Source organism: Scyliorhinus canicula, chromosome 19 (assembly GCF_902713615.1).
Source record: "Scyliorhinus canicula chromosome 19, sScyCan1.1, whole genome shotgun sequence".
Taxonomy (NCBI): Eukaryota; Metazoa; Chordata; class Chondrichthyes; order Carcharhiniformes; family Scyliorhinidae; genus Scyliorhinus; species Scyliorhinus canicula.
In genome coordinates, this window is record NC_052164.1 from 34,534,435 (window position 1) to 34,560,666 (window position 26,232).

The window sequence follows — 26,232 nt, forward strand, 5'->3', positions numbered from 1 at the left end:
TTCATTCATTCATGAACACCTTAATATGACATTCTAGCACTTTCCCTATGTAGGTAGGTAATTGTCCACTTAATGACCTTGTAAGGCAGAAGTTACAGTGATGCAAATGTGCAACCATCTTTGACTATAATCCCAAAACACGGGAATGTGGCTTTAGCATTTAAAAAAAGAATCGATTAGGGGTTTCCACCCAGTGAATTCATAAAGTTATACTTCATAAAGCATGCCTTTACAGCAATGGAGCAAATAGAGAGAAATTATTTCCAATGGCAAAAGTGTCATAAACCAAAGGACACAGATTTAAGATGATTGGCAAAAGAAACCAGAAACGAAATGGGGAAAGTCTTTCCATATCACAAATGGTTAGGATTCAGAATGGGCTCCCTGCAAAGTGTAGAAGTAACAGATTTAACAGAATCTTCCAAACAGAAATTGGATGAATACTTGAAAGAGGAATAAATTGCAGTGATGGGGATAAAGTGGGGCAGTGGCACAAACAAGATTGCTCTTCGAAGGAGCTGGCATACACCCGATGATCTGAATGTCTCCTCCTGTGCTGCACATTTCTGCACCTTTAAACTTCAGCTAAACAATTGAAAGTAGATTCTCTTCCAATACTGAGAAGTGGAGTTTCCAGCAACTAATTGTGTTTATATGAATCGAGGAACAGATTTTGTAGTTCAGTTGGTTTGTTATTTACACATGTTGAGTGATAATGTTTGGCCTGTGGGATATGCTCTCACTGGTAATAATACCTCAGAAAATAGACTATATCATATTCCCAGGATGTTAAGTTTGTCACAAAAAATGTAACTCTAAAACTAGAACTGAGCTTCATCTCAAAAGCAACTTTAGCTGCGATGGTTCTGCAATTTATCCAGGCATTAGATTCTCAAAGATGATAGAACAGGTTCCTAAACCTGAATTTACGATAAAAAGATCAGTTTGCATGTCACAATTGGGTTCTTTTGTGGCCTAGATACGTCTTTCTCTACTGATATTTTGTAGCCTGCAGTGGCTCCCTAAACTTATCTGCGGAGAATTCCTTTAGTTCTTCATGGATCAGGAACTGCATGGCACATGGGAGGTTCTCTCAAATGGGAAAAATAAACGTCTGTGGCATAATCCATCTCAATAGGGGTGCGGCTTCAGCACAGGGCTGCGCTGACAGGAAAAATGTGCATGAAGGAGAGAATCTCGTGCAAAGAACAAATAAAGCTGCTTAAAATCTCTGCTCCTTCATTTCGGTGATAAAAATTTCAAAGAACTTGTTTCATAATACTGTTAACTTTATTAATTAGTAAAAGATTTGACATTCAGCAATCTAAAAGAAAATCATACATTTTTGACATGGCAATGGAGACTTTGGATGAAATATTTAACAACTAATTTGCTGAAATTGAGAATGTTTTCAGTCCGGGCGCAGCTCTGCTTAGCAGTAAATGTTAGTGACCTTTTAGGCTGTATTTGATTCCCTGACATCTGGACACATTTTTACCCGGTGGTTTCAAGGTACGTCTCTCAGCCACAGCCATGGGGCACTGCCACATGAGGGTTCCCCAGAATACCCAAAGGATGACATTCAGCTGGTGATGGAGACTGACACACATCACACAGGAATAGATTTAAAATTCTCCTTAACCCATATATTTGAAAAAAAAGTTGCCAGACTGACACCAGTGGGGCTTCTGTACTAACCAAACGATTCAGAATAATGGGTTCCTCACAGATGCATCTTTTTTTTTAAAATTCTCAAGATGTAGGCATCACCTGCAAGTCCAGCATTCATCGCCTACTCCTTGTTCCCCTGAGAAGGTTTCGATACAACTGAGTGTCTTGCTAGGCTACTATAGAGGGCACGTTGGTGTGGGACTGGAGTTAAATGTAGGCCGCGCAAATAAGGACAGCAATTTAATTCCTTCAAAGGATGTCTCCAGGAATACTTGGGTCTCCAGTAGGCACTGAAGTTACAATCATAGGCCCTTGAACTAGATTTTCACTGCTGTCCTGTTCAAGAACACCTAACCATTTTTAATTTACTTCTGTTCGCAGGTCTCACATTTTACAGTTATAATTCGTTTTGAATATTAAAAGAAAATGGTCCATGAGCAAAACTGATTAATGCAGGTGTCCTTATCTAAGGGATGAACAATAGTTTAGACATTCTACCTCACAGGGATGGCCATTGTGGTACTTCTTAACTATTTTAAATCAACAAATCAAAAATAAACTTTGATCCTAAGTGTGGTAATGAGCCTGGTGTTGGCCTAGAATCAGGAACAGTCACGAATTCTGTCAAATGCTAAACTCATTCTTTCAGGAATCCAATTGTGGACTTATATTCCGGAGTAGAAATTATTCACAAATTAAATTGCTGCCTGACCTTGGAACAGGCACTGGAAAAATAATCCGAGATGTTTCAATTCTATCCTTTGTAAATAAAACTGAAATAGCTTCAAGAAATGGGCGGAAGAATTCTGCAAAGCAATCAATCACATTGCCCATTCTAGTCATCAAGCTGGGTTTCTCAGCTCCAGTTGTTTTGGTCATTACAATGTAGCTTGATTGTGAAGACAAACGATTTAGATTTCCCCCATATTCGTTAACGCTTTTGTGACCAAACTTGTCCTGACTACATCCGTCCCTGATACTGAATCAAAAATCCCAAAGTCATGTTGCATTGCCTTTTCAGGTAAAATTAATACGCCTAACGTTTCAGAGACCTCACAGTGAAAAGATGCACAAACATCCTGAACTAGGAATTAGCCAGAATATCTCAGGTACTTTGGACTATGCTAGAATTAGTTACACAAACACTATTTGGATACATGCGGAGGGGGTCTGCTAACAATTTACAAGACTGTAACATACTTTTCTGCTCAGCAAGAATGCTGAAGCACAAAGAAGATTAAATGTCCATGCTTTGACATTTACACATAAATCCCGTTTTAACACTCGGGTTTAATAAAACCTGGCCTATTTGAAAAGGTGTGTGTGATCATTTTTTTCTCTCTGGTGGTTACAGAAAAGACAAAATTTGACATAATTACATGAAAGCGCTTTCTGCTTCTGCGGCACACAGTCACTTTTTAAAGGGGAGAAGGCAGGACAATACTGAAAGTTATGCATCAGTGCATGTAAGGGCGTTCTTAAGCATAGGACTGAACTCCCTTTTCCTTCAGACGTTCTGTTATATCCACTCTTTTGTTTTCCAATTCCAAAAGGAACGGTCAGGCAGAGAATTAAGGCTGTTGCTGACTCGTTTGCCCTCACACAGCAGACGTAGCTGTGGGTTCGCTGCTGAGCGTTTCTACGATGTCGTCTCTTTTCAGTTTCCGTAGGGCAGTGCAAAGTGCGTCCGTGGTGGCAGAGTCCTTGGCCGCCCAGTCGGAGAGGAGGGCGCGCACTGGGTATTCTTCCTGCTTGAAAGTGTCTATATGTTCCTCATTATATCCCAGCAAACCGGCCAGGTTGCACCATTCTGCATCCTCCTCGTTCCTGTTCAGCAGCTCCTCTACCTCCTCCTGCTTGTGGGGAGGGAGGGCGGTGTAAAGGTTCGGCTCTGCTCGCGCAGCTACAAGCACAGGGGAGAGAAAGAGTGAGACAGTTAAGTAAAATAGAGTGGTGAAAATACCTCAGGGTGTCTTTTCACATAAATTCAAATACAGTGCAGTTATAAAAAAGATGTGCCCAATGCAGGGGATATACAAATTATTTTTTTCTTTTAAATCCGCTCCCTCAAACATTCATGATCAATTAGATTATTCCTTCACCACTTCAGTGTTTTAAAAGACAAAGGACGAGATTCTTTGGCCTCCCTGTGGCATGTTTCTGACCGGTGGGAGGTGGCCCACCATTGGATTATTTGGTCCCACCGCTATCAATGGGATGTCCCATTAAATCCACCCCACACTGCCGGGAAACCCCTGATGGGGGTACATCGTCAGCGGGTCCGGAAAATCCCGCCAACATGAACAGCCAGAGAATCCCACCCTAAATTTTCTAGCCAAACATTTAAGGCATCAATGAACAGTAAATCTTTAAGACCTCCTTGGGACCAGCACATCAGATGTGTTGACCTTGTCGCAGCTTCTTTTTAAAGGTATCGCGTCAAACCAAAACAAGCGTCTTTAATCCATTATATTTATAACATTCAATATTCACGGCTTTCAGATTTCACTAATTTTCACCTAACTTGAGGTCCCTGATACTTTCCACAATAAGGTTGGTTTTTAAGGGTCTTGTCCATGAATGAATAGCATTCCAGAGGGAAATGCAGAAAACTGAGTAGTGATTGTTCATTTTACAGTAGTGTTGGGTGGTAAAGAACTTGGCAAGATTAACCCACAGCAGACAGATAGGATGTAAGGCAGGCGAATGAGAAGTTGGCACAATTGAGGGGTCCTTTACGTAAGGACCTGCATCGAACCTCTTGATCCCTGTAACAATTTTGTACACTTCAATGAGATCCCTCTCATTTTTCCAAATTCTGGAGAATATAGGCTCAATCTTCTCCATCTTTTCTCATGGTACAATCCTGCCATCCCCAGGATTAATCTTGTGAGTTTTTGTTGCAGTTTCTCTATGGCCTCTATCCTTCCTTGGACAAAGAGACTAAAACTGCACAGAATACACCGGGTGTGGTCTCACCAAAGGCTCTATATAACTGCAGCAAGGGAATCACACTTATTGGAGGTCACTTTAACTTCTTCCAATAGTGTAAATGCAGCAATATCCATTTAATGTCAACAAGAAAGGGGGGGCATGTGATGCAGTGGTTAGCACTGGGACTGCGACGCTGAGGACCCGGGTTCGAATCCCTGGGTCACTGTCCGTGTGGAGTTTGCAGATTCTCCCCATGTCTGCGTGGGTTTCACCCCACAACCCAAAGATGTGCGGGGTAGGTGGATTGGCCATGCTAAATTGCCCCTTAATTGGAAAAAAATAATTGGGTACTCTAAAAAAACGTAAAAATAAATAAAGTCAACAAAAATGAAAGTCAGTAGAAGTATATCGCAAAGCAACCAATCCCATGTTAAATGGCTGAAGTTGATTCTGTTATTAACCAAATCGTCGTCCATTAGTTCATCAATGTATAAACAAGGTAACAGTTTATTGTTATCAGCATTTGATACAAGGCTGTGCCCTATATTTCATTTGTGTCTAACCAGCCTTATAAACATCTGCAGGTAAAGTAACTTGGGCGGAATTCAACCAAAAACTTTCCAAGCGGAATTTGGGCGGGTTTGACGGGGTGTTTCCCATCGGCTTTTTGGGTGAGATTCATACCGGTATTCACCCACAATTAGGGTCAGCCCATTCTGGGCAGGAATCGAGGGGTAATTCCCGGCACATGTGTTTTTTATTTGCCCTTGGCATGGAACGCCACCATTAGCTGCATATCCTGCATGGAGGAGCTCCAACAAATGGAGTTCCTCAGTACCGGAAGAGATGGGGACATCATTTTTAAATGGCACCCTGATCTCCTGACCCCCAGAAGAGACCCCAGAACCGGCCCATCCCCCATTCCCCAACTCACCTGTTAGGCGATCCTCGAACCCCCCCCCCCCCCCCCCCCCCCCCCCCCTCCCTCCACTGCACTACAGACCAGCAGGGAACCCCCGGGCAAAATACCAGCTTGGCAGCTTGACACTGCAATCCTGGAACCTTGGCAGTGCCCCCACCACCCTGGCAGTGCCACTTGGGCACACTGGCAGTGCTAGGGTGGCACCCTAGGCTGGCAGGGGCACAGTCTGGCAGTGCCAAGGAGCCCGTATAGCACCAGCAGTGCCAGAGGCCGCCCATCCAGGGGTCCCTGATTACCTGCGAGTCGCAACGGCTAGCACGATTTGGTGACAATTCGTAGAAATTTTTTCAGCAGTGGGGAGTTGAACACGCCGGTGAGACTGGCTCTTCAGAGATCGGGCACCATTTTGAAAGGGTGTTCCAATCTCTATGTAAGCTTGAGGGTCTCCCACACCACCCATCCACAAACAATTTCACCCCCCACACACATGGGCATTCAGGGCCCTCATCCTTCATCCCACAACCTTTATGAGGCCCGTTCATACCTGCCCTTTGTCCCCCCCCCCCCCCCCCCCACCACTCGTACCCCCCTCATTTCTCCTTTCATGGGTTTGGCCCCTCAGGTCCTGACCCTTGGCAATGCCACCCTGGCACCTTGGCAGTATGTCTGCCAGCCTGTCAGTGCCACCCTGGCAGTGCCAAGGTGCCAGGGTGCAACCCTGCCCAGTCCCTAACCACCCAGAGGCCTCGAAAGGTCGACCTTTGTGTGGACTGGCACCCTGGTGAGGTCACTCAGCTGAGGCCGTGCGGTCCAGGGCACTAGAAAAATCTGGTGAATGCACATTTAAATTAGCCTATTGGCTCATTTTAATATGCTGATCTGGATCTTGCCCAATGACAGCGAGATCCAGATTCCGATGCTCCAGAGATTCGGTTGAATCTCGCAAGACATTGAGAGTGTCGCGAATCTCGCGAGGGGCCTCTCATGAGACTCAACGCCCTGGTGCCAACATCAAGTCCTGGCCGTTAATTTGCACACTTGGAGATCGACAAGTGAACTTCAATGGAATCAGATTTAATGAGATACTGTGGTCCTAAAGTTCCACCAGCCCCACCTCCCCTCCCAAGTGTACCAGAGCCGAGTTCCAAGTATTTGGATCCTGTGTCAATTTGGGGACCACCGACGTCAGGTTTGCCTGGGTTGGGAGGGCTAGATTGCAGAGGTGTGGGGCCGCACTGCGGATGACACAGCTTCAGTATCCCTCTTCCTAAATCACTCCTCAGTTGAAGATTGACAACAGCCTGCTCACATCTGACAGCTCTTTTTGTGTGCAAGTAACCCGTTAAGTGGTTGAAGCAGGCCATCTGTTTTCAGTGGATCATTACATGCTCTGCTGTGCGTTGCTTAGGCACTTGATTGTAGAGCAACAAGAGAGCATGACAATTTAAATTGCATTTAATAGGCAAGATCCAATTTTCCCAGGAAATGCATTATTATTAATTGACGGGGTCAGAGCCATAATTAAAGGACAGTTTCACAGAATGTCAAATAGGCAACATTTTGTTAATTATAATGCAAGAGCTGTATATCATTTGATTGTATTTCTTTTATTTTGCTCATAATTACATCTTATTAAAATCCTACAGTAAGGAAATGCTACTATTAAACAATAGGAGCTGATTACCCTCTGCCCGAAACCAAAAAATGATTGCAATGAAGCGAGAATTCAGTGCTAATTCTTTGCTCCTGTTGTTTCTCCTGAAAAATTTCCTCTATTGCTTTTGAGGTGCCTGTACCAGAAGAGCAGGAGGAAATGTTAATCCTGTGCAAGTAAATAGATGGTGCACCTAAAGTTCCTCTCAAAGTAACAAATGCAGTCCAGCAGCAAGCTAGCTCTGTAAAATCGTGACATTTTAGAGCCTGTTTTTAGGGACAGTCAGGCTCAGGCAACAGGTTTTACGGTCAAGCTGGGCTTTATTTTTGATGCAATGTTTTAAAAAGTTGTATTGTTTCAGGACCTGCTACAGGTTGCCATTTATTTCCATTACTCAGGTTAAGCGCAAAGCACTGCATCTTTCCCTTTATGTAATTTAGCCTATTTGAAGGCAGGCACAAGCCTGCCATCTCCCAGGCCACATTCTCGATTTCCTACCCACATCACAAGGATCCACAATCCTCCGGAGGCCACTACGCATCTATCCTGCACAGGCAAATTGTGAGACTGTGGAGTTCACCTCGAGGGTTGGGGAAAAGCTGGATCAATGTTGAAAACTGAAATTGACTAAGTGGATAAAGGGAAATGGGGTTAAAAAGACACTGCAACGAGGGAAAGAAATGGAAATAAGGGGCTGGAATCTCCCAAAATGGGGCTATGTCCCCACTCTGGCATAAAAACGCAGGCATTGCACACCCCCAGTTTCCTGCAAAAAATAAAAGACAACTTACCTTATGGGGGCTAGCAGGAACCCGGGGAGCGTCACGCAGCTTTGGCTGCAGATACAGGCCCCCGTATTTCCGGTTCCGAGTCCACACATGCGCACGCCGGCTGCCTCCAGCAGCCGCGTCGAGCACCATGGCGGACTCGAACGGCAGACCAACATTAACAATCAAGGCCCCCCTCCCCAGATCAGCCGCGCGCCCGAAGATTCTTTCGGCCCGATCGCTGCCCCGGCCGCCCATGGCGCCCCCCCAGTGCTCGATGCCCCCCCCATCAGGGTGGCCACGGACTGAATCCACAGACCCGCATGAGAGTCCCGACCGGCCATACCACATTAGCTCCATGCCATCAGGAACTCGGCTGGTCAGTAGTGGAGTATCGTTGGGCGGGCCTCTCAAAATGGCCTCCCCCAGCCGCACAGCGTAAATCGCAGATTCTTTGGGGCCTGGAGAATCGCCGGAGCGACGCTGGGACCGATTTGGGCGGGAACTTCGATTCTCCGCCCCCGTGTCAAGCGGGATATCGGCACAGGACTGCGGAGAATCCAGCCCAAGGTGACTTGCTCATGTGAGGGCAAATGCAAACTGGTTACCATGAATGGGCTGTTTCCATTTTACAATCTCTTATGTCTTTTCTAATATTTACCTCCATACCTATACTTGTTTATCCCGATTCTCATCGTATTACTTGGATCAGGGTGGTACCCTCTTACTGTCTTCCAAAGGCAGATTGTGGGGCACACTGATTTGGATAATGTAAGGGCAGCACAGTGGTGCAGTAGTTAGCATTGCTGTCTCACAGCGCTGAGGACCCTGGTTCAATCCCAGTCCGGGTCACTGTCTGTGTGGAGTTTGCATATTCTCCCAGTGTCTGTGTGGGTTCCACCCCCCACAGCCAAAAGATGTGCAGGGTATTAAAAAATGATTTGGATAATGCTTCTTTAACCACGCGATACAGCAAGCAGCATCCACAGAAACCCTGCAGTGCAGAAGGAGGCCATTTGGCCCATAGAGTCTGACCCTCTGAGGAGCATTCATCCTCGGCCCACCAGAGCACCCAGAGGAAATCGACGCAGACACAAGGAGAATGTGCAAACTCCACACAGACAGTCTCCCAAGGCCGGAATTGAATCTAGGTCCCTGGTGCAGTGAGGCAGCAGTGCTAACCACCATGCAACCATGCCGCTCTGCACATGGACTGGGGAAGGCACATTAACTAGTGTATATTGGGTGTAATCCGTGTTGGAAGATCATAGGACCAATAACACTACTTTAGAATGCACATGTGAGGCAATCGTGTTCTACATGCATGGCAAAGTTGTGTGTTTTCAATGATGAAATGGAATTCACACTCCTATAAACAATGAAGCTATACCAAGTAGATTGGAAGATTTGGCAGGCATCTGATGTGGCTTTGAAGGACTTCATTAAATAACAGTTTAAAGCAGCAATTACTTTGACAGCCTGTGAGAGACACATCCTGTGTTGAAAGGGACTTGCAGGTCTGGCTACAGGACTGTGTGTTTTATTTTTTGGCAGATGCCTTTGGAATTCATTGTTATCGAGCATCTAACTACAAATATCCAGGCCTGTAAAAAATGGGTGGTCTTAAATAATCCGAAATAAGCAATGGCCAGATGGATATCCATATGTTCTGAAGTTTCCATTGGGGTCGCGGATGGGAAGCAGCACAGCTTCATCAGGAAAGCAGCAAAGAACCATTATTGGGAGGACAAATGCCTGCGCAAATGGCAATTTTCTTCACTCCCATTACCGATACCAACCCCCACTCCCACAAAAGCCCATTTCAAGAAACATTATAGTGCAATAGCCCTTTCACACGGTCATGGGTTGTGTCTGGAACACTGGGTGCATGATGAGGTTTTGACGTAATTTAAATTATTAATGGATTTTCCTGAGCTTTGCAACACATGCATGCAAAAAGTACCACAGCTTCACATCAACATGCACAATGTGCATTGCGTGTCTTGAGGTGCATGATCAGCTCACAGGTTCGGCATTTCATGCCTCCCTTGTTTTTTAAAGGGACAAAATATTCAAATAATTCCACATGAAAAACATTGCAATTCTGTTTAAACTTGGTGTCAAATGGTGACCAATGACTTCCAATCCCTGTTGCTTCTTCATTTACGTCCCCTCTCAAGAGCCAAACCTCGGGCAGGATTTGGGGTTTTATGCCAAGAGTCCAACTCCAGGGTCAAATGGGGGTCACAACCCCACACTGTGTAGGTAAAGGTCAGTGATTTTCCCAGAATTGGCCAATAAGTGACCAGAGAGAGGGTTCGCAGTCCAATTAAGGGCAGCGGGTGGGCTCTCAAAGCTGGAGAGCGAATTGAAGGTATCCAACCCGCAGCACATTGCTGTTTCAGGTGAGTGAAAGAGCACAAGGGTGCCTCACGATCGAGGGATCCTCGCTCCAGCATTTTAAAATTTTGAACAAAAATGTCTCCAGCAATTTGGGTACCATCGTGGAAGAGGATCATTCCACACAGTGGCTTCAGCACAAGGGGGGTGGTGATATTAGACTTGGGAGGAATGCAAATAGGCTGTTTCACATTGGTTGCTCATTATATGACCGCTTAATATTCAGTCCTGTTGACTCCAAAAGAACAGACGTATTGTACAACAGGGGGACAAATTTGATTCTGCCTGTTTCACATCCCTCGCCATGTTCAGTTTTACCTCTACTTCTTTTTCTAATTTCCCAAACAAGTTAAATAGGCAAAGCTATTTATGGAGCCATTTCACTGACCAAAGAACATGGGGAACAATCACTGGCTGAGGTGGGTCGGACGTATCACCGGGCAGGGCAGGAAAGCCCAGCCACTGTCACTTGGAATTGAACACTCCATAGCATCTGTAGAGTTTTGAAGTTGCCAGCTTTTTGTGTGATTTATTAGTCATTATGTCTGCTTGCTATATAGGAAGCCTCTTAACTTTGGACACACTTAAACAATGTAGGAGGGTATCAGGACTGCATTAGTTCATATTGACAGTGTGTACTCCTAGACTTCCCTTTAACCCACCAGATGAGCCATGATTTTATTGAATGGTGAAGCAGGTTCAAAGGGCTGAATGGCCTATTCTTAACTCCTGTGAGATTTCTATATTGGGCACATTATTGTAAAGCACTTTGTCTGACTTGAAATTCTCCAATTTAACTTTTCCCATTGACTTAACGGTCATACTTTTGCTCATAAGCAGTGTTCAAAACCTAACCCAGAGATTGGGCTAATAGTCTAGGCTAATACTTGCTCAACCAGCATGATTAAAATAGATTACTTGGCCATTGATCTAATTTCGTCTGCTGGAAGTGGCTTTGTGCAAATGGACGGCCATATTCTTTACATTACCACAATATCTACAGATGGTGGGCAGGATTTCCCAGTCCCCCAGCTGCGTGTTTCTTGGCAGCATGCCATTTACTGGTGGTGGGATTCTATCCTCCTGCTACGTGTCAATGGGATTTCCCATTGAAACCACTCCACATCGCCGGAAAGCCTGCTGGCAGAGGTGCGCTGCCAGCGGGAGAAGAGAATCCCAATGACTGGAGAATTCTGGCCTGCATTTCATTGGCTGTGAAGAACTGTGCAGAATCCCGAGAAGAGGTAAGGCACAATACTATATTTTAAAATAAATTTAGAGTACCCAATTCATTTTTCCAATTAAGGGGCAATTTAGCGTGGCCAATCCACCGACCCTGCACACCTTTGGGTTTTGAGGGCAAAACCCACGCAAACACGGGAGAATGTGCAAACTCCACACGGACAGTGACCCAGAGCCGGGATTGAACCTAGGACCTCAGCGCCGTGAGGCTGCAGTGCTACCCACTGTGCCACTGTGCTGCCCAGGAAGGCACAATATGAATGCAAGTTCTTATGTACAACTCAACCCCAATTCAAACTGAATACATTACCAGCTCTGTGCTACAAGTGTTGCGACCTTAGTCTGTTCCACATTTGTACAAATCTGTGTGAAGGGGAAAATTCCTTCTGATCTTAAATCACGTCTGCATTTCCTTTCATGTTCATAGAATCATAAAGTGATACAGCACAGGAAGGGGCCATCTGGCCTATTGTACCTGTGCCAATAACCCAACTCCCCTCCACTTTCCCATTGCCCTGCAAATGCTTTCTCTTCTGTTATTTACTCAATTCTCTTTTGAATTTTCATTATTGAGTGTGCTTCTAGTACCCTTCAGATCATAACATTTCATTCTGTAAAAAGAGAACGTTTACGAACGTTCCCTTGGGTTTCATTTTCCAATCACCTTAGATCTTTTGTTCTCTGGTCCTTTTGTCTCTGAAAAGACGCTCTCTGTATTTATCAAAATTGTTCATGAATTTGAACACTTCTATCAAGTCTCTTCTTAACCTTTGCTGCTTTCAAAGTCCAAAATTAATAATCATCCGATCCTCGTGTCTATTTTTTTAACTTAATTGCTCCAAAATGGCACATTCTGTCTGTGTACCTACACAACTTGAAGCTAGAGATCCCACAATTATCCGCATCTCTGAATTGATCTCCAAAACTACTATGCAATTTGAAGGTACCTTAATCAAATAAATAGTATAACAACTTACATTTATATAACGTATTTAATGTGGCAAAATGTCCCAACGTGCTTAACAAGAACAATATTTACAAAACTAATTTTGGCACCACGTCACAGAAGGCGATGTCACGACAAGTGAACAGAGGCTTGATCAAAGATTTCGGTTTTTAGGAGCATCTGGAAAGTTGGAGAAAGACATGGAGGTGCAGAGCGTTAGGGAGGGAAAATTCAGAGCCCAGGGCAAAGGCAGCTGAAAACATGGCCAACAATGGTGGAGCGAGTCAAATCAAAGATGCGTAAGAGCCCGGAATTAGTTTAGCACAGAGATCTCAACAGCTTTCACAGTGGAGGAGGAACTAACAGAGATAGCAATGGGTGAGACAATGGAGGGATTTGGAAACATGGGATGTGAATTTTAAAATTAAGGAGCAACCGTGGGTCAGTGATATGGAGCGAGCTAAGATAGGGGCAGCGGTTTTGGATGAGCACAGGTTTACGTAGGGAGGCTGGCTGGTAGAGTGCTGAAAGCATATTATATATGTTTTAGAAAGAACATGAGGCATTGTGCTAATTTTTTGGCAATGCTAAGTTTTTTTCATATGAACCTCCTAAATTGGCAGGCAGGAAAGGACCAGCTGGTCCATCAAACCCAGTTATATTCATGCCTAGATAATGCTTCACTTCCCATCCCTTATTTTTCCACAACAGCCATGTACTTTCCTGGCAGACACAAAAAAAACAGGGAAAAAAACCCAGGCCAATCAAGGAAAATAATATAAAAGCAATAATATAAAAGCAAATTACTGTGGATGCTGGAATCTGAAATAATAACGCTGGACAATCTCAGCAGGTCTGACAGCATCTGTGGAGAGAGAACGGAGCTAAGGTTTTGAGAATGGATGACTCTGGAAAGCGCTCAGCCTCTTAGGTGATCAAAAGCAGTCCCAGAGATCACATGGACCACGTGCTAGTTATTAGCTAATTTACCTTCTGCTGCAAAGAGTCAAAGTTGTATAAGAATGAGGTGATAATTCTTGCCCTCAATTTGGTTTTGTGTTCATTTGAAGTTGCAAATGTGAGAGCAGCATACCAAAGAGCTGACAGAACTTGAGAGGGTGTCAAACGTTTGCTCTTTCAGAAGTTAATAACAGGCATTGCAGCAGTGTCTGAAACTGAGTGGTTTGCAAAGCCGCTTTGCAAAATTCATATTCTTGAATGTCTGAATGAGGAGCAATCATAATAAAATATAACTTGCAGCAAGAGTTCTGAGAAACGGAGTGTAAGCGTTAGATATCAAATGTATGAATGGATTTTGGCTTGAGGCAGAAGTTGTACCAAAACTTAGAGGAACAAGAAAATTATTACATGTTACTGGGTTCTATTTTGGAAAAGGTAGTCCATTAAAATTATATGCTATGCTTTTAGAGCAGTACCCGGAATCATGTAATCAAAACTAGCAAACATTTTGCTGCAGATATCAGTCATGTATTTCTAATAGTCTAAAATATTCTGTTCACTTCACATTTTCTTTGTAACTGATTGCTTTAATGGCAGTCTTGGGGCACAGTGGGTAGCATCCTTACCTCTGATCTAGAAGCTCCCAGTTGGAGTCTGACCCCAACACTTGATAGTCAAGGAAGGTGCGTTAAAACAGGTTGAGCATCAACCTGCAAATCCTTCCAACACATGCCCATGGCAGTCCGTAAGAGCAAGAGAATTCCTAGTCAGCCATGTGACAGAATGAGTGTTGGAGCCTCGACCATAGACTACAACTAGCACTTGAATGAACTATGACACTGCGTCATCAAGTGCTTTACTCTCATTAAAAACAGGCTGTTGCCATTGCCAACCATAGAGTGCAGGGGACTATAGTGGGTCCTGTATTGATGAGGGACAGAAAGACCTGAACCTTTGACATTTTGACACTTGATCCAGCACATCATTACCAAACGCCATCTGAATGTTACAATAATGCTGTACCATCAATCATAGCACTCTTGATTAAAACTGGATAAAGTAAGTGCAGTCTCTTACAAGGTGAAAGAAATCAGGAGAAGACAAGCACTGAGATTTCTTTGTCATCCATCTCCAGACTTTGGTATTGGAGATTTATACAATGCCATATACATATTTGGGCTGTGATCATATGGCCTGGTCACGCCTGACTCGATGACGGAATGGGGTCGGTGAATCACACAAGATTTATGATGCTCAGAGTGCCCCACGAGAACTAACGACATCTTGTGAGATGTCATGATCTGGATCTCGCACTCAATGGGCAGGAACCATATTTGCAGACCTAAGTGCGCAGTAAAGCTCACTTAAATATGCGCCAGAGCCCCCCCAAGGTCCATGATCGAATGCCCACACTGCCAGGGTGCCCTGGTGGCACTGCCAGGCTGGAGGGGGCACTGCCAGGGTGCCAGGCTGGCACTGCCAAGGTGCCCGGTTACAGGTTGTCCTTGCCGGGGGATCAGGTCTGGGGGTGACCTGCCCTTATGAGATAAGGTGAGGGGGGCTCGGAGACCCCCTAATCGGTAAGTTGGGGCATTAAAAAGGTCCAGAATCCGAGGTGGGGGGGGGGGGGGGGGGGGGTCAAGAGATCGGGTGGCATTCAAAGATGGCGCTTTAATAACTCTTTAATCCAGAATTCTGGCACAGTTGAATTGCGCTATTTCACTCTTCATCAATTTTGGCAGAAGAAAAGCTTGCCTTAAAACAATCAAATTTTGAGAGGTTAGATAGCATTTCAGCGTCCAAAAAAAGCCATGGGCTGGATTCACCGCCCCGCCGCGCCACATTTCTATTTCACTCCACCACCTGGATGCTCCGCTACGCTGGCTGGTCAATGGGGTTTCCCATTTGGGGCAGCCCCACGCCGTTAGGAAACCCCCGGGCTGCTGGCAAAATGGAGTAACCAGCCAGCGGGGAATCCAGCCCCAAATATCCAGATTAGATTTTGCACAGATAAACCTTCAGTTTAACAATATTACATCTTGTAGTTCAAAGTATCTCAGAGGTGTAATGCATACCAATTCCTATTTACAATACCCAACCCTTCTATTTAAGACTACTATGATACCTTAGCTGGCTCCATCAGCTCATATTCCTACCTCATTGATTTTTTTTGAAGGATACATTTCAATACTTAGATCCAATTATTATCCATTATTATCATTTAGCTCCACACCGCTGTGCTATGTTGATGATTTTAACCAGTTCTCCATTAGAATGAAGTGTGTGTCTTATGTTGGTCATGCATACTGTAGAACCTTTGTTCAAGCAGGTGGCTCCCAGATCAATTGGTTTCACTAGCTGTGGGTAGAGGCTGGATTTTCACCAGGTTGGAAAGGATCAAGGATACTGATAGGCCTAGACAGAGTGGACATGAAGCGTATGTTTCCACTAAATAGAGTGGAGGTGGAGAAGCTGTTGGCACTAGTAGGAAAAATTAGAACCTGAGGGCACAGCCTCAGACTGAAGGGACGATCCTTTAAAACTGAGATGAGGAGGAATTTCTTCAGCCAGAGGGTGGTGAATCTGTGGAACTCTTTGCTGCAGAAGGCTGTGGAGGCCAAATCACTGAGTGCCTTGAAGACACATATAGGTAGGTTCTTGATTAATAATGAGTTTGGGGTTATGGGGAGAAGGCAGGAGAATGGGGATGAGAACCATATCAGCCATGATTGAATGGCGGAGCAGAGTCGATGGGCTGAATGGCCTAATTCAGCTCCTGTGCCTTATGGTCTAAGCTTGAGATCAGGTGTAATGCCTGTCCTTGTCAGATTGGATCTAGTATGTGGGGACCATGAATTAGATTCAATTTGAATTTGAATTTGAATTGTTTTTTGGAGTAAGCAAGGTGATTGATTAAGTGCTTGCCCTGTCCTGTGTATTGGTTTTGTTACTCTGAGAAAGGATTTTTTTTTTCCAAAAGACTCCACAGTTCTCTAAATATTGTTAGTGGAACCCAGATACGGAAGTCCCTCCTACATTTTTGACAGATTCCATTTTTGCTGGTAAGGGGAAAGGGCATGAATCACACAGGAGGGAATCCCAAAAATCAGCAAGACCAGTTGAACTTGAGCTCTAAACCCCACACTGCCACCCCACAGTGTCATGATGCATCCGCTTCAAATTCAGCCCTGCCTGTTCCAGCGAGCAACACAATCTTGTGATTTAAGGCACTTTTTAACTGAGGTGGGTCCGGGAAGTCAGGAGTCTTCCTGACTTGGGGATACCCGCTTCAATAGCCAAAATCCGATCCTGGGTATCAGTCACAATACTGACAGTTTAAAATATTAGCAGCTGCTTTTAGTTAAAAATAATCCTGTGAAATATATCTACTGATGAGTTTCTAAAATTCCAGCTGCTAAAATATGCAATTTCAGAATAATTTTTCCTTATTTTACTAAATCACGTCTGGAGACGTGGCTCGACAAGTGTACATCTGAGCCCAGTTTGTCTCTCATGTATAATGCTTTGCTGTCTATGGATAATGGGTCCTGGAGAGTCTCAACTCGCACATGAGGAACAGGTTTAAAAAAGTCATAACTTATTCAAGATGTCACAATGCGCATCGAGCACTCTTTACTATGCGAGGTCCATTCACCCTAATCATTTTTACCACTGTTTTTCTGTGAGTGGTTTCAGTGCTGTGGAATAGAAAGCTTTTCCGTTTCACCCAATGACAGCGTGAAGATTCGACAGGTTAAATTGCAGTAAGGTTCAAAGTAAGACTCGCTCAACCCTATCCAAACAACGTGTCTCATCCCAAACCCAGAAGGGTCCACACCTCCTTGTAACCTGTTACATTTTCTGTAAGGATTTTTGGTTTTATTATGAAATAATTTCAGATATTGTTAAATCCAACATTGCTTTAGAATATCTTGCATTTACCTTTCCTACCAAGCTCTTTACACTTCCAAGCTAACCAAACCGCACTAATTCTAGCTTTCATTTTATTGGGGATTGGTCAGATTTTAGTTCCCCAAGTTTCTCCTATATATGAATTGCATTGGTGTGTAATTTCTGTTGCGGCGACGTTAGCCTCTTGGCCAGGTCATTGTCGCCAATGGGAATGGGTTCTCAATTGACTCATGAATAAAATAAAACAATTTCTTTGCACGGATATGTTCCCACCCTTTTTAGCCTCTGGGTTAATCTCTATTTCTGGTATGTAACCTGTTTGTTCAATGTCTCTGCCATTTCCTCATTTCTCATAATAATTTCTCCTGTCTCTGCTTCTATGAACCAATGTTGATTTTAGCTACACTCTTCCTTTTCACATACTTGTGAAATCTTGTTTTTTATATCCTGGGCTAATTTGCTCCCATTCTTCTTTTTCCTCTTTTTATCACTTTTTTAGCAGCCTTTTGCTGGCATCTAAAACACTCCCAATCCCCAGATTTACCATGGTGTTTTGCAAAATTGTTCCTTTAAATGTTTCCCATTGTATAATCACTGGCCTATCTTTTACTCAATTTACCCAATCAACCTTAGCCGGTGCTCCCTCATACCTATGTAACAGGCTTTGTTTACGTTTGTGATTTTTGGATGGGACTTCCGCCAGCCCTGTTTTCCGGCGCAGTGCCCCCCCCCCCCCCCCCCCACCCCCGCAGCAGGATTCTCTGTTCCCGCAGCCAGCCCAATGGGGTTTCCCGTTGTGGCCACCACACGCTGTCGGGAAGCCAGCCAGCATGTGTGCGCTGCCGGAAAAGCGGAGGATTCCGCTGATGGAGAATCTTTTCAAACTTATATGGAATTCAAGTTGTCATCATGATCACTATTTCCCAGTGAATCTTTTACTATGAGATTACTAATTAGCCCAGCCTCATTGCAGTCTACTAAATCTAAAGTAGCCTTATCTCTAGTTGGTTCCACAATGTATTGCTCCAGGAAATTGTCACAAAAGCATCCGATAAACTCATCTTCCAAATCATCTTTGCCAATTTGATTGCTCTAGCCTCTAAGAATATTAAAGTCACCCACAATTGTAGGATTGGAACGATACTCCAGGACCACTATACCCAGCCGGGATTCCTGATGGCCCGTTGAATTGGGAGAGAGGGTCAAATCGGGATCCTAAAGGACGTCAGATCTGTTCCAAGTTTCCAGCCCACTCTACCTGGTCTGATAAGTTCTCACACAGAGCAGGCGAGAACCTGATTACAGTAGATCCACATGCATTTAAATATAATTGCCGGTTTTGAGGCCAGATGCGCCGGCCTCCCAATATGCTCCTGCCCTCCTCCTCCCCCTGCCCATCCCCCACCCGAGCTCTAGGTCCCACGTGTGCCAATCTCTCCTGGTCCTGACAAGGAGGGACCAGGCACCGTGCACTTCAAGGGGTGCCCGGGGGGGGGGGTTTAAGTAATGCATCCAACTGTGCCTAAAGGCTCCTCTGCTGCTGCCAGGCTTTGAAGTGAGGGCACCTTGAGGGTCCTGGGGTTGAGGGTGGGGGGGAACTTGGACTGGGGGGAAGAAATGAAATGAAAATCGCTTATTGTCATGAGTAGGCTTTAATTAAGTTACTGTGAAAAGCCCCTAGTCGCCACATTCCGGCGCATGTCCGGGGAGGCTGGTACGGGAATCGAACCGTGCTGCTGGCCTGCTTGGTCTGCTTTAAAAGCCAGCCATTTAGAAGAGGGTGACCTCCGGGCTCTCCCTCAGGTTTGGGGTTTCATGACTGGACTTCACTTCTTGCCCTGGGAAATGTGGGAAATCAGTCTGAGGATGGTGATTTCAGGAACCTTTCGGATACAAATGTTTTTTATTGTCTGTGTTCTGTAAAACCTTTCAAATGGTCTGGTCACTTTAAAACCCATGCTCCCTGAACACCTGGAAGCCTTCAGAATCACAGTGGCACTCCATTTACAGTAGGGATTGCCCTTGGGTGATTTCTGAAGCCCAGGTGTAACACTTCTTTGAAGGGCATTGATTCATTTTCCTCCAAGGATATATTGTTTTCCCTCTGCCAAGCTTCAAGGTTGGAAAAGCTGCTTTTTTTAAATCTTTGGGATAGAGGAGGCTAAGGGAAGATTTAATTGAAGTCCATAAAATAATGAGGGGGCCTTGGCAGAGTGGATATGGAAGGACCCATTTGTAAAAGCAGAGGATATGGGGTATAGATTAAAAGCAAAATTCTGAAAGATTGAGCGGAAAAGATTTTAACCAGAGAGTGAGGATGGGGCAGAGGCAGAAAGATTCTAAACCATGCAGCACATGGATATTCATTAGAAGCACCATGATCTAGTGGGCTATTGCCAAGGGCTAAAAAATGAATTTCTTGCAGCCAGCAGATATCTGATGGGCTGATTGACCACCTACTCTCCTATTATTTTCTATAAATCTATAATCAATCTCCTCACTTCATTCAATGAGATCCTCAGAAGGACCATTCACATTAGTTACATAAGACATGAAAATAACTTTGACAATGACATATAAGGTGGGGATGCAGAATCGTGTCCATGTGAACATTGGGTCATTTGGTGATTCATTGGCACTCTGGGACATCATGAGAATCATAAGAATCCTTATAGTGCAGAAGGAGGCCATTCTGTTCATCGAGTCTGCACCAGCCCTCTGAAAGAGCACTCTACCCATGTCCACTCCCTCGTCCACCCCATTCTATCCCCGTATACCTACCTGTACATCCCTGGACACTAAGCAGCAATTTAGCATGGCCAATCCACCTAACTTGTACGTCTTTGGACTATGGGAGGAAACCAGAACAGCCAGAGGAAACCCATGCAGACATGGGAAGAACGTGCAGACTCCACACGGAGAGTCACCCAAGGTCGAATCAAAACCACGTCCCTGGCACTGTGAGGCAGAAGTGCTAACCACTGGGCCGCCCATAAGGTGAGGACATGATAAGGTGCGATGCAAGAATCTAAGTCTTCTATGATTTTTTCTCATCATTTTCAGCATCTAAGAATGAGATGGTGAGCAATGGTCACTTGGTGGTATGTAAAGGCTGGTCTTGTGATAACACTCACTCCTTGTGTGGAGAGTGTTTGCCTTCCAATGATTAGATGGGATTGGAAACCCGTGAGGCTTTATATGCCCTAATCTATCTCTCTCTGCTTTTTTGTATACATGCTCAAAACCCTTGTGTCCTGTGCCACCTCAATGCTCCTGCGTTAGATCCAATTTCAGAACTCATTTCAGAATTTCAGAGTGCAGTATGGTAGCACAGTGGTTAGCACTGTGGCTCCACAGTGCCAAGGTCCCAGGTTCGATTCCCACTTGGCTCACTGTTTGTGCGGAGTCTGCACGTTCTACCCGTGTCTGCGTGGGTTTCCTCCGTGTGCTCCGGTTTCCTCCCACTGGTCCTGAAAGACGTGATAATTTGGTCATTCTGAATTCTCCCTCTGTGTACCCGAATAGGTGCCGTAGTGTGGTGACTGGGGGATTTTCCCAGTAACTTCATTACAATGTAAGCCTACTTGTGACAATAAAGATTATTATTAAGAACAACAATTCTTTCATTTATCATGAATGCTGCAGTTGCCATGGGGATAACTACAAGTTTGAATCATAGAATATCGAATTTACAGTATAGAAGGAGGCCATTCGGCCCTTCGAGTCTGCACTGGCTCTTGGAAAGAGCATCCCACTTAAGCCCCACACTTCCACCCTATCCCCATAACCCAGTAACTCCACCTAACCATTTTGGTCACGAAGGGCAATTTAGCATGGCCAATCCACCTAACCAGCACGTCTTTGGACTGTGGGAGGAAACCGGAGCACCCGGAGGAAACCCACGCAGACACGGGGAGAACATGCAGACTCCGCACAGACAGTAACTCAATCAGTTATATCACATATTTTAAATGAACATTGTGTAAAACATCTAAATAGTCTTGTAATGGACTATATTTCTGCGAAGCTTTATAGTTACAAGCTTCAATTTTTTTTTCTGTGTTCTTACTTGAGTAGAGAATGTCAGAGGTCAATCCACAGTTTTAACACCGAACGATTGGTTTCATAAAAGATCTAAGACAACATGCTTCCTGCATTGTGAGACTGGGTTATTCTTCCTGAATATGCAGCACGGTAGCATAGTGGTTAGCACTATGGCTTCGCCAGGGTCCCAGGCTCGATTCCCGCTTGGGTCACTGTTTGTGCGGAGTCTGCATGTTCTCCCCGTGTCTGCGTGGGTTTCCTCCAGGTGCTCCAGTTTCCTCCCGCAGTCCAAAGATGTGCAAGTTAGGTGGATTGACCATGCTAAATTGCCCTTAGGTTAGATGGGGTTGCTGGGTTATGGGGATAGGGTGGAGGTGTGGCCTGAGGTAGGGTGCTCTTTCCAAGACCCGGTGCAGACTCGATGGGCTGAATGGCCTCCTTCTGCACTGTAAATTCTATGATTCTTTCAGTTCTTCTTAAAGAAGGAAAAGCAGGAAATGCCAGCTGAATAGCTGGCCACCAATTTGGGAGCCTCACACACGCCCGGCATGTCTGACCCAGCTTGGTTCACTTTGGCACTATAAGTGATTGAATCCCAACTCAACAGTGCTGTCAGCGCCAGTGGGAAACACAGTGGTTTTCCCTCTGGCCACAGCACTTTGTAGAATCACAGAATCCCTACAGTGCAGAAGGAGGCCATTCAGCCCATTGAGACTAATTGACCCTTCGAATGAGCACTCTACCGATGTCCACTCCTCCGCCACCCCGTCTTATCCTCGTAACCCTATAACCTATCTAGCACATCCCTGGACATTAAGGGTCAATTTATCGTGGTCAATCCACCTAATCCGCACAACTTTGGACTGTGGGAAGGAACCAGAGCACCTAGACAGACGCGGGGGAGAACGTGAAAACTCCACACAGTCACCCAAGGCCGGAAATTAATCCAAGCCCCTGGTGCTCAACGCAGCAGTGCTAACTACTGTGCCACCATGCCACCACTTTGTTTTTATTTGTTTGAATCGTGGCCATTGTCTTGGTCACATGCTTCAATAATTTCTTGTTTACTGCACTGCCCAATGGTATAACTATTATTAAGGGGCCTGTTAACTACTTTAACCAGCGTTTTCTCACTCATGCTATTACTATTCTTGTTTGTTTGTTTGGATATTTTCAACCCCTTATATGGATAACAAAACCATGGCTGGAATTCGACCCACTCAGCAGGTTCTGAGGAGGGGGAAGCATGAAATTGCATGGACACTATTCCCTCTGGATTCCTGCCCCTTACAACAATTTTATATTGGGCAGCAGAGTCTCGGACGGAAAGTCTTCCATTGCCCCAATTGAGGCGGCTGGAGGTTGAATGCCAGCTTGGGAGTGGAGGGAAACATGGAAATGAAGAACGTTGGGAAGGGAGGGCGGGGGTGCCTCCATCTGAAGTTGATTTCTCACTGGGGTGCCCTCCCTTTAAGGCCTGGTGATCTCTGGACATCCCTCAAGGCCCCCTCCCATGGTTCAGCCCCCCCACCCTTCCCTCCCAAGAACCATTGCCCCCTTCGCGGCTCCCATGCCTTCCCTATGCGCCTTGGGACACCGGACACTAGCCTGGACCTCTAGTTCCTTCTTCCGGCCACTGCAACTCTATTACTGCAGGTACTAGAGAACCACCAGCCACTCTGATTGGCCAGCAGCTCTCCAAGGCAGGACGTCCTCCTGATTGAGGAGCAGAAGTGCTGCTTAATGCTAATCAATGCCAGTTACAGCGCAATCTGGCAGCGGAGCTCTGTAGAGATCCCGGCCAACTCTTTTGGTACCCTAAAAGCTCAGGCCCATATTTCCTTCCCTCAAAGTTTGCTGTTTTCTGCATTATATAATAATAATCATCTTTTTATAATAATCCTTATTGTCACAAGTCGGCTTACATTAACACTGCAATGAAGTTACTGAGAAAAGCCCCATGTCATTTACATAGATAAACAATTTAAGAAATAAAAAGAGAGCCATTCTGTCTCTGTTGAAGCTAAAAAGTATCAGACTATTGTGGTGGTTTTGTCACACATCGCTGAGGTGGCATCAATAATTTTATCTGGAGTTCCATATGCCTTCAGAATTTTAAGCATTTGTGGTCTATAGTGCCAAGACCTTCTTAAAATGTAATAATGTGATAACACAGGATAGTCTGCATTCCATCGGCTTATTGCAGTTCTCCTATAATTGTCCCAATTTAAAATAATGCAAAGTTCAAATGCCCTTTGTTCTGTATGAGCCACAGCTCTGATGCATTTAGTGGAATGTATTTGCCATTGAGTCAGCAGATAGCCTACATTCATCACCTCCATTCGCTAATTTGTTCTGTTGGTCCGATACAATAGGAAAGAAAAATGTTTTTTCTAAAATCCAAGTAGCTCTTCAAACTCTCCGTGTGGCAAATCTACTAATCTCATCTTGCCCATTGCAAGGAGCTTGGATTTGAAATAGGTCGACAATCATGTGGGGTCAGATCTGTGCTCCATATTCCTGGTTTAACAGTTAGCATTCATAAAGCAAAGGCCTTCAGTAGGTTTTCAGTCAAAACTTTCAACATACTTTTGGGTGAAATATTTAATCAGATATTCATGTACACAGAAAATATGTTGTTACATTGTAATGGATTCATTTTAAAAAATGTAGCATTATTCCAGTGTGTTTGAATTTGTTTCAGTGAGGTTAGTTATAAGCTATACATGTGACAAGGTGTTTGATATTAAATATCGCAGTTAATCATCTTTCTTTTACTCAATGGGACTGGAGTATTGATTGAAATATCTCATTCTTTTACAAAACTTCCGATGTTCGATTGAGGATTATGAAGGCCTATAAATGAGAATGCTACTCTTTGTTTTACATGTTCATCCAAGTGATCGATAATAAAGCTGGGAAATTAAACACTTCCCTATTTCTGGGGCCTGTTGTCAGCATTGGGTACCTCCAGATTAGATATAATACAGCCAATTGCAGAGTACAGCACTTACCATTTGGCAAGCAATGTGCGCAACCCGAACCTTAAAAGCCGAATTTAATAGCCTCCAGAGTGACATTTTTTATTTCTCAAGCCAGCTACCCTTGAAATTGTTCTGAGTAAGATAGCCAATCTGTTGAGCTGCTCGCAGAAAAATACTTTTCACTGTACCTAGTTACACATGACAATAAACAAAATCCAAATCCAATTATTATTAAATTGGTGGAGGGGGGGGGGGGGGAGAATGGGGGGGGGGGGGAAGCAGTTTTGTGCTGTGCTTGCATATCCATTGAGGATTTGATTGAAACATCTTGTTCACCTTTCACGTAGGACTCTCTACATCCAACAGCAGCACCGAGAGATAGCCTTCATTTTATGGGCTGGATTGAAACCATGGGTGCGATTCTCCGCTGTCCAGGCCGGGTGGGAGAATCGCGGGAGGGCTGCTCTGCCCCCCCCCCCCCGCGATTCTCCCACCCCACCCAAAATGGCATGTCGCATTTTGCGACACGCCGCTGGGAGAATCACGGTTCGCTGTTTTTCACGGCGACCGGCGATACTCCGGCCCGCATGGGCCGAGTGCCATTCCCGACCTGTTCACGCCGACGGCAACCACACCTGGTCGCTGCCAGCGTGAACATGGGTGCCAAAGGTTCGTTTGTGGCTTGTGGGGGGCAGAGAGGGGAGTGAGCACAACGGCCATGCTCGGGAGGGGACTGGCCTGCAATCGGTGCCCAACGATCGTCGGGCCGACGTCTCCAAGGGACGCACTCTTTCCCCTCCGCCACCCCACAAGATCAAGCTGCCACGTCTTGCGGGGCAGCGGAGGGGAAGACGGCAACTGCGCATGCGCATGCACGGCTGACGTCATCAGGCGCCGCCGGCCACGTCATTCTCGGCCGAGATTTACGGCACGTCGCTCCTAGCCCCCCAGGGGGTGGGGGGGGAGAATAGGGGGCGAGGAGCGGCCTCCGACGCCGTCATGAAACACTCCGGGTTTCACGATGGCGTCGGGCCTTGCGAAGAATTCCGCCCCATGTCATTCACCTCCAGGACCATTATGCCAGGGAGTCCCAGCAACGACGGAGCTTACATCATATACTTTCCAACAATCTTTACATGGCGAGATTTTACGCCGGGATTGCAGATCCCGCCAAAGTCAATGACTTTTTGAGAGTTTGCCTCATTTTATGGCCCTGTCCCGACCTAGACAAGGCTATTAATTCCACCCCTTATCTCTGTGCTTGTAATGGAAACTACCAATATAAACTTGTCACACTCACCTGACGGGAGATGCATTGCAGCGCCACCACTTCTAGGAGGGTGAAATTACAATATGACATAGGCAGTTTCCATGACAAATGTATGTTACAACAGGTATTTGCCAGCAGGACTGGCCGAAAATGGGCGGCCACTCGGCCCACTGTGGGCCGAAGAATCGACGGGGGGGGGGGGGGGGGGGGGAGGGGCTGCCAGCAGCCGCCGACTGGCGGGGGTCGGAGAATCCTGCCCATGGAATTTAAATTCTAATGATGACCATAAAACCATTGTTGATTGTCATTAAAACCTACCTAGTTTACTAATGTTCTTTAGGGAAGGAAATCTGCCACCTTTACCTGGTCTGGCCTGTGTCCATAGTCACAGAAAAGTGGTTGACTCTTAAAAATGCAGGGCAGTTGGGGATGGGCAATAAATGCTGGCCCAGCCAGCGACGCCAACATCTCATGAACGAATAAAGAAAAAATATTATTATTTTCAGTAAAGCCCACAAATGGAAGA

The 26,232-nt window shown here is 45.2% G+C and overlaps 1 protein-coding gene across 1 annotated transcript in view; it reads right to left on the bottom strand.

Moving 5' to 3' along the window:
• Positions 1-1,268: 1,268 nt before the first annotated feature.
• The window catches only part of ngfrb (nerve growth factor receptor b), a 193,477-nt gene continuing 168,513 nt past the window's right edge, over positions 1,269-26,232 (bottom strand). Inside the window, exon 6 of the mRNA XM_038779107.1 lies at positions 1,269-3,574. Coding sequence (XP_038635035.1) covers positions 3,270-3,574 — 305 coding nt within the window. The 3' untranslated portion in view covers positions 1,269-3,269. The remainder of the gene's footprint in view (positions 3,575-26,232) is intronic.